The sequence below is a fragment of the Callorhinus ursinus genome, unplaced genomic scaffold (assembly GCF_003265705.2).
Source record: "Callorhinus ursinus isolate GAN/ISIS: 27379988/994484 unplaced genomic scaffold, GSC_fseal_2.0 scaffold10, whole genome shotgun sequence".
In the NCBI taxonomy this organism is placed as follows: domain Eukaryota; kingdom Metazoa; phylum Chordata; class Mammalia; order Carnivora; family Otariidae; genus Callorhinus; species Callorhinus ursinus.
The window spans coordinates 26,331,339-26,340,605 of record NW_027397072.1 but is presented as its reverse complement, the minus strand read 5'-3'; the positions used below and the strand labels follow the sequence as shown (position 1 = coordinate 26,340,605).

Below are 9,267 nucleotides of genomic sequence, written 5' to 3'. Positions count from 1 at the left end.
TTCTTCTTCTTCTTCTTCTTCTTCTTCTTCTTCTTCTTCTTCTTCTTCTTCTTCTTCTTTTTCTTCTTCTTCTTCTTCTTCTTCTTCTTCTTCTTCTTCTTTGTAAGGGTACTATATAGATTGATTTTTACCATATCAAAGTAATGATAACACTGACTTAGAAATCATTTCACAAGAAGAATTCAGCTCCTCACATACTCAGAGATATTAAAAGTTTCATTGAGTTAAGCCGTCAACACCCTGTACATTTCTAAATAGCTGATTTTTGAAGAAAAATCACTTAATTGATTATGGTACAGTTGACAAATTACTCAGATGCCTACAGTGGAATTTTGTTTTATTCAATAATATTAGACTACTATCAGTGACAACTTTTTTCATTTCTAGTCATTATTTCTATTATGTCCAGCTTCTGTTAAAAATAAGGCAAGAGATTTGGTGGTAGAGACAGTGATTGGAAGGGTTTTGCCTGTTTGATTTTACTTGTTAGCCAATATCCATTACAAGAATGACTTTTAAGTGTACTTTGCTTTAAAGATTTTCGTCTTTCAGATCCCATTTAAATTTTATAAGGACTTGAAAAAGACATCAGAGAGAGAAAAAGTAGGAAGATTAAAATATTCTCAAGTTTTCTTTTTGGGTGGGAAAGCTAAGGGAGAGTGGGAACCTAGATTCTATTATGCCCCTTCTTTTTGTCCCTTCATTTGAATACCCCACCCCGCCAGAAAAAAAAAAACCCTCACCATTTCAGTTCCTGTCTTTTATTTTATCGTTAGTCTAATCCACATGAAAATTCATTAGTCAGCCCAATAGGGTGATGTTTCCTAGTTAACACTTGATGATCTACCTCATTTCACCCTTCCTGCTACTACCAAGGATTGTGGTCTAAGTGAAGGACATTTGCTGCTAGTATTTAATTTTTACTATGGTTAGGTAATGTTATCTCCATACTTTTTCTGATCAAGTTTCTCGTCCTATAAGATGGCTCCATATAAGAGAATTTTGACTGGGCCTATTTTAGTTTTTCTAATTGGTGGAATTTTCATTTGTTTTCCTAACTTTCGTTTTTGCTCTTCTCCACATATATAATATATACTGTTAATATTTATACTTTCCTGATCTCCCTGAAATTTATATTTTCACATTTAGAATTATTGACAACTTTCATTAACATAATTTCTAGTTAACTTCTAAGAAGTTTCTAAATGAAACTGCATCTAACAGAAATTGATTTTTTTAAAGTCGATTCATTCTACTTAATTTTCCGTTTATGGCAGTTTTAAGTGCAAATTAACTTCAGTAAATTTACTTGGTAAATGTTAATGATAAATTATTTTATTAAAATATGAATAAAATTTACTACACTCACTTTAATTTTGGATTTTTACATATAAACTTATATTTGTCTAGGTTTACATAATTTCTTTTTTATAAGTATGTGTCACTTATCAAAAGTGGCATTCCCCAGAATATTTATGAATTTATATCTTTATTCAGATTTCTAGTTTAATATATATATTAACAAGTGATTATTCATGCCTATTCTTTTTTCCTTTCTGTTGTTAGTCTCTTAAGTACTGAAGGTATTACTATTTTCTAAATAATTTCAATTGGTTTAAGTATAAGTTAGCTAACTCCTGAAATACATCTTATCCAAGCTTTTGTATTTGTCTTCTCAAATTTTATACATACTAATTCCACATATTTAAATTTTTTATCTTTTGAGGGAAGGCTAATACTTTTTTTACATTATAGCTAAGACTTTAGAATGAAAGGACTGTAGTTTTTCACGATTTCAATTATGAATGTCCCCAGTTTAGGTCCTTAGTATAAAATGACCTAATACTCTATCTCATAGGTTGTCGTGAGGGTTAACTCAATGAAAATGCTTTAACATATAAAGTGATTAAGTGATTGTGTAACAGTATTTACTGGACATATGTCTGAAAGTCTGTTTTGTTCACTAATCTTTTTGGGGGCTTTAAAATCAACTTTCCAAGCTCATTGTTTTATTTCTGCAATCCAGTGTTTAGCTTAATGTTGAGGTATTTGATATTTTTTTATTTTTTGTTTTGAGGTACTTAAAAAGTAGTGTTGGTTCTTGTACCATTCATTGTTATGTTTGTCCTCATTAGTTGATTGTTGTGTGTTAAACAGACATCCCTGGAGCTTACTCTCCACACTCTGTGAATCCACTCATTAATCACCAGTCACCTTTGGAGATGGGAAAATTACTTACCTGTATTTCTTTTTCTCAGAAAGCGTGCTCTGGAATGGATTCACAAATGAGCTACCCTCCTTCCCTCAAAGAGTAAGGTTTCTGCTTTACAGGATTTTTTTTCTTGGGTTATTTTTCCTCTCATCTTTTGAATTTGAAAAGAACTGAGGGAAGGCACCTGAAGAAACTACTGACATACTCACTAGGGGAGCTCCAAAGCTTGTGCTGCCCCTAGGGGCAGTGTCAATGGCTCTTAAAGCTAGAAAGCTCATACTTGGAGTTGAAACAGGGGCTCAAAGAATCCATTTTCCCAGTGTACCTTCTGAAAGGATAAGTTTCAGGTAAGTAATTTTCTCTTACTATGTGATATGCTTTATTCATACTTATAAAAGTATACAAGTCCAGTTCTCCAGGTACATAGGCAACTGTGTTTGCTCAGTTGAGATGCATAAGCTTTACTGAATGTTAGAAGTATTATAAAACAAAATGTCTGCTCATGAGTTTCACGAAATCATAATATATTTTAAGTCAACAATAAATGTTTGATTAAAGGTGCACTTATGAACAGTGTATTGTGCTAGTGTTGTCATTTCGTTTATTTCTCATTAAATAAAATCTTGATAAGCTTCTTTTTAATAATTAGATAGAAAAGATTTTTTGCATTCAAATTCCAAGAGGTGTTTAACTAAAGTTGTGTGTGTGTGTGCGCGTGTGCGTGTGCACACACCTTCCCCACCCCCACCCCCACATATAGGCTAGGATGATGGAAACTATTTACTTTGAATTAGATGCTTTTTGTATGTATATTGACCAGAATGAATTACTCAAGTAACTTCTAAATGCTTGTACAATTTTTAAAAATTATTCTAAGTTTGAGCTGTTTAAGTAAGCTACATTTTCAGTGTAGTAGCTTTATATAGTGTGGATTTAGCTACTTAATTGATATATTACTTAGAGCCCATAAAATATTTCTACTCGATTCTTCAGCTACAAAATGCAAATACCTAAGGAGTAGCAAGAGGTAGATAGCAAATGTTAAACATTTACTCATCGATTTCCTGTGCATTTTGTCATTCTTTTTAAATCACATGTTGATTTAGTATTTTAAAGTATTCAAAATATCTTATGTATTTTTCTCTTACTTCAGAAGTAGTTTTTAAGTGAAAGTTACAGTGAAAATGGTCCATGTGAACAAGGCAGTATTTCTAAATACAGTTAGACTTTTTACTTGTGATTAAGGCAGGTTTGACCAACTTCAGTCATTTGGAACAGCAGTTCTGAACTCGGAAATAAGCAGAAAAGACTTTTGAGTAGCAAATGGTTATCACAAAGTACATGCATTTTTCTCTGTACTTGAAGAGTAGCAGTTTTCAGATTAGATAGTTACGTCCCAGTCACAGGGATTATTGACAGCTAAAACTACAGCTATCTCCTGAAACAAGGAAAAGAGAATGCATTAGGATAAACCTGAAGTAGTTCAGATTCAAAGAATATTCATCTTGATTGCTTCCAAGGATATTACTCTTACTACAGTTGACAGTGAGTCAGAAGTTTCTTGTCTTAAGATTATTCATTTAATTGTTCATTCATTTCACAAAAGATTTGGGGCCACTCTATCAAAAGACCTTTGAAATAGAAGTAGAGATTTAGTACCAGTGAATTGAATCAAGAAGTTACTGCAACAGACTTTAGATTTGACTTTGAGCCTTCCAATAGCCATCTGGCAAATAGGAAAAATAGGGTCAATTTATATAGTTCTCATTATTAGGTAGGAGTAAATGTGTACATTCTGTAAAGAAAAGCAAAACTATACCTAGCTCTAACTTTTGAAAGAAATGTCTGATGAGTTATTTAATATAAGGGCATCATTGAGTGATGAATTGTCACTGTTTAAGAATTTTTTTTAGTGCAAGGACTGTAATGGATCTCATAGTTATGGCGACATGTAGTATTCTTCAATGTTTACAAAAATGGTTGTTATATTCAGAAAGCAGATAATTGTCTCAGAACCTTATTGCTTGATTCTAGGATATCATGAATTCTAAGACGCAATATTGATTTAATAGAAGCTCTTGAGGGAAAGTAAGAACTGTTACATGAGTAATCGTACATATTAATATATGTGAAAAGTTAAAATGTGAAAGTTAAGGACATACAGTATATTCTAGAAAGATGACCATCAAAAATGATCAACATCAACAAGTAAAGGAAGTGTTGAGAACTGTGATGTGTCTTTTTTTCCAAAAAAGAGCACAAAAAGAGTTTTACTATTGCTTGTCATTTATAAGATGATGTTTTTTAGTAAGATAAACAGAGAACTTAAAAATCATAATTATCCAGCCAAAGAAACCCATCTTCTCAGGTGTGAGGATAATAATTGTATATGTGAACTTTGCTCTAAAAATGAAGCACAAGAGACAGAGTGTGCCTATATGACTGGTGTACTCACATACCATTAAAATGCATTTTGGTGAATCTTTAAAAATAACTAAATATAAAAATAATGAGTTCTAAGAAATATAGGCATCACAGAAATACAAGTGTAGATGTATCTGAAATAAAACATAGTGGAATAACATACCACAATTATTTATGAGTATGTTTAACTTTTGGTTTTTATATGACTATGTAGGGAGCCAAATTTATTACCTGAGCCTTTTGTTTTCTGTCTTCTTTTCAAGCTTCTTCCAGTTTACCCTCTGTGTTTCTTGGAGAAGAGCTACACATTGAATGTTCTGTGCTTGCACTCTTACTGAGATATTATTGTCAGCGTAGGACTATTATATTTATTCTTTTGTGCCTCCTGTTCTAAGGCACTTGTATTGATCTTTTTCAAGTAGAGAGTTTTGCAAAAATGAGATAAATATTTTTATTGAGGTCATAAAAATCACATAAGCCACATGTATCTCTGACCTGCACTTTTTTTTTCTGTAATAGAGATCAAATCTTTGCATTTATATAGCAAAAGCTAAGCTTTCATTGATCTGTTACATTGAGATAGTTTCCTTAAACCAGATTTCCTTGAATCATATTCTTTGGGTTTACCTTCCATTACAGACTGATATAATATGTTTAACAATGCTTCTAACTTTTAAGCTGTTTTGTTTCCTTAGTCTTTTGTATTGCTTGTGACTCTAAGGTTCTACAGTTTGAAGTAGTTTTTAACATCATAAAACACTGGTGATATATCATTTCTTTATTACTTCCCAAATATGCCTTTTATTTTTATGTACAAGGGCTCTTGGGAATGATTCTCTCAGAGGCGTAAGCTGTGCTTTGCCTTCCATGAGAACTGAAATTATTTGGTAAGCGCTTGCTTTCTTTTTAGCTTCTAATTTTTCCCTATTTTATTTTGTACATGATATTTGTTTCAAGGTCAAAGGTTCCGTTACAGTTACTATGATGAATCCCAGGGGGAGATTTATAGATCCATTGAACATCTAGATAAAATGGTAAGTCTTACAGGTGTGGGGTTTTAATGCTCTAAGGTGTTTTCTTTAATTTCAGATTAGTGATTCAAGACTTAATATGTTGAAATATACAGTGGACTAATAATTCTTTCCCTATCTTTATTTAACTGTGCAAAATATAGTTTACAATCATATGAATATTGATTATAAAAATAATCCCTTTTCTATTAGTTGAAATTTCCTTTATCTTAATTTTATTTGATTAATGAGACTAAGAATAATATACAGATTTTAGATGCTATTTGGGGGAGTGTCTAAGGTTTAGGGATGACAGGATACTAATGCCATAACTTTCTTTTAAGCAAAAACAACCGTAGCAAATTCTTAGTTTATTTTATTACTTAATTATATTTTTTGGCCATTTGGATTTTCTTAAATGGTGTTTCATTTTGTTGTTTAAATAGAGAATTTAAAAATATGATTGTATTCTTATCTGGCCCAGTACAATAGACAATGATCCTGCTGTCATTTTCCTTAAAGTAGTATGGTAGTCATAGTACTTGTTTTCATAGTTAAAAAGTCATGCAAATCATTTTGTTGTTTTTTTTAACTTATAAATAGAATATTAAATATAGCGGATATATCACTTATTGGCTTTGACCTTTGACAGATCATTTCATTTCTCTAGTCCTCAATTTGTCATCTCTAAGATAAGAGACTTGGAATAGGTGGTCTCTAAATTGTCTTTAAACTCTGTCAGACTTAAAGTCTGTGATATGTTTGAAATCAACTTTACCACTGTTTGAAAAGCTTTATGCATATGTTTTAGTATAAAAATATTTAGTCTAAAGTAGGTAAAACGTTTTAGTAAGGAATCTGGATCTAAAACTATAGGTAGGTTATACCTTGTATATTTTATTAAAAGCCAAATGGAATGAATGCAAATTTAGTTACCTAGGAGATTTTATTATATTTAGATTTTATCATATTCAAATTTATCTTATTACTTAGATCCATTTATGGCCTAATACTTTTACCTTTAGAATTTCATTTGGACTTAATCTACTGACTTTTCTTTTGGCTTTATGATGTCATGTCAGTCATTTAACTCTTTTCTGGCTTCTAGTTCTGATCTTATTTTTCTGAGGCTTAGTTCTCAGTTGCCTCAGAAAACTTTTCTGGTTATGTCATCATTTATTTTCTTCATGTAGCAAGTGGTTAATGGGTGTCTCCTGTATGTCTGGTACTGTGTGAAATATTGAAGATGTTAAGAAGATAAAACATTGTCTCTCACTTAATAGAACTTACAGTACAGTCATTGAACAGACTTAGAAAGAAGCTATTCCAATACAGAAATGTAAGAGATATTTAGGACACATGCTCTCCTTGTTCTGTGAGAATGATCTAGATGTGCCTACCGTAGGGCTTTGGCCCTTTTTATACTTGACTGTCTGACTTTGTGGCTTTGCTCAGCTTTACCTTCCCAAGGCGCACCGACTATCCTGTTTAATTTTGCATCATACACTCCACCTTCTCAGCATTCCCAACCTACCTTACCCTGCTGCAGTTTTTCTTTCAACAAACTAAATATTCTACTTATTATAGTTTTGTTAGGATATTTATTTTGTTCTCCGATGTATCCAAAGTGCTTAGAATAGTGATTAGAACATTAGTAGGTGCTCAGTGAATATTATTCAAGTGAATAAAATAATATAATCTTCCTATATACATAATTAAATTAAATGAATACCCTAACTGTAGTATGAGAAAGAAATAAAGGGAAAGTAATTTATGATAAACTAACATATTTTTAATAATGTAAGTGCCCAAATACCAACTATATTAGAAGACACTGTGAAGTAGATGCTTATTACACATTGTATCATTACTATAATAGCTATCATTCCAAACCTAAACAGTTATATTTGTGACTCATATTACTAAGGTGCTTTGCTGGGTGACTTTGATTTTCCAAAATGGTGAGCAATTTTTAGTAAAGTTGTAAACTAAACAAAGTACAGCCTTCCCTTACTTTATATAAATATGGCAATTCCTTGGAAATCTGCTGTATATTAAAACCATGCAAAACTTCTTAGTATTTATATATAAAATAGAGTTAAGGGTCTAGATAATTATAAGCAGGTTTTTCACCTATATGGACATGTCAAGAGTGTTATGGGATGAGAACAATTATTTGTGTTTGGGACTATCTTGTATTATAGGACAATCAGCGTCTCTGGGCACCACCCATTAGCATCTTCTAATTATTGGGACAACCCAAAAATGTGCCCACAATTTTCCATTATGTCCCTATGGTAAACAGTTGTTCCATGATCTTACCCTACTTAAGTTTTCTTCTCAGTTTTAATTACTCTGTGACTTATTATTTGTTGATTCATTTGGTGATAACCTCCCCTGTGGGATTGTAAGCTTCATGAAATCAGGATCTTCGTCCATTTTGTATCAGCCTTTCACCGGGTACTCAATATATGTAGTTGTTGAGTGATTCAGTGGTTGAATGGGTGGGGGTAGTGGTGAGAAATGAAGCTAGAGAATCTAGAACAGGTTGTTTATTTATTTTAAAGATTTTATTTTTTTTATTTGTCAGAGAGAGAGAGAGTGTGTGTGTGTGCGCATGTACAAGCAGGGGGGAATGGCAGGCAGAGGGAGAAGCAGACTCCCCACTGAGCAGGGAGCCCGACATGGGACTTGATCCCAGGACCCTGAGATTGTGACCTGAACCCAAGGCAGACGCTTAACCGACTGAACCACCAAGGCACCCCTGGAATATGCTGTTTAAAGGATATTAAATAGGAAAGTGATAAAATCAGATTGTATTTGAATAGATCATATAGCTGCAGTGTAGCAGGTGGGTTTGGAGGAAGGTCAGAGGAGAAATGAGTAGACCAGTTTGGTAATCCAGGTGACAAATGGTAATTTAGACAGTGGATGGGGTGGTGATGGTGGAAGAGGGACAGAGTGGATATATTCAGTATATAAGAGACAAACTGATGATAGGACTTGGAGATTGATTGAACTTGCCAGGGAAGGAAGTATCAAGAATAACTCCTAAATGTCTGGCTTATGCTGCTGGTGGGGTGTTGGTACTGTTCACTTAGGTTTAAAGCACAAGAAGATAGGACTGATGTTTTAGGAGGTAGGGAAATCATAAATCATATTAGCGATATGTTGTATTTGCTGTTGCCTTTAAGACATCCAATGTCAAGTTGGCATTTGGATTTTCATTTTGCCAATTATTATTATTACTGTTATTTTTAAAGATTTTATTTATTTGACAGAGAGACAGACAGCAAGAGAGGGAACACAAGCAGGGGGAGTGGGAAAGGGAGAAGCAGCCTTCCTGTGGAGCAGGGAGCCCAATGCGGGGCTCGATCCCAGGACCCTGGGACCATGACCTGAGCCGAAGGCAGACGCTTAACGACTGAGCCACCCAGGTGCCCCATTTTGCCACTTACTTTTGAGTGCACTTACAGCCCTAGGCACCGTTGGAGTTATGGCAGTAAACAAACACACTTTCACACAACTTTTATTCTAACAGGAGGAGACACAGTTTTTAAAAAAACCAGTAAAGAGATATATATATATATATATATATATATATATATATATATATATATA

The 9,267-nt window shown here is 33.0% G+C and overlaps 1 protein-coding gene across 9 annotated transcripts in view; it reads left to right on the top strand.

Annotated features, from left to right (window-relative positions):
- The window catches only part of MEMO1 (mediator of cell motility 1), a 119,127-nt gene that overhangs the window by 100,781 nt on the left and 9,079 nt on the right, over positions 1–9,267 (top strand). For all 9 annotated transcript variants that reach the window (XM_073897235.1, XM_025868012.2, XM_073897232.1 and 6 more), the window contains one exon: positions 5,594–5,670. In XM_073897235.1, the coding sequence (XP_073753336.1) occupies positions 5,594–5,670 (77 nt within the window). The remainder of the gene's footprint in view (positions 1–5,593; positions 5,671–9,267) is intronic.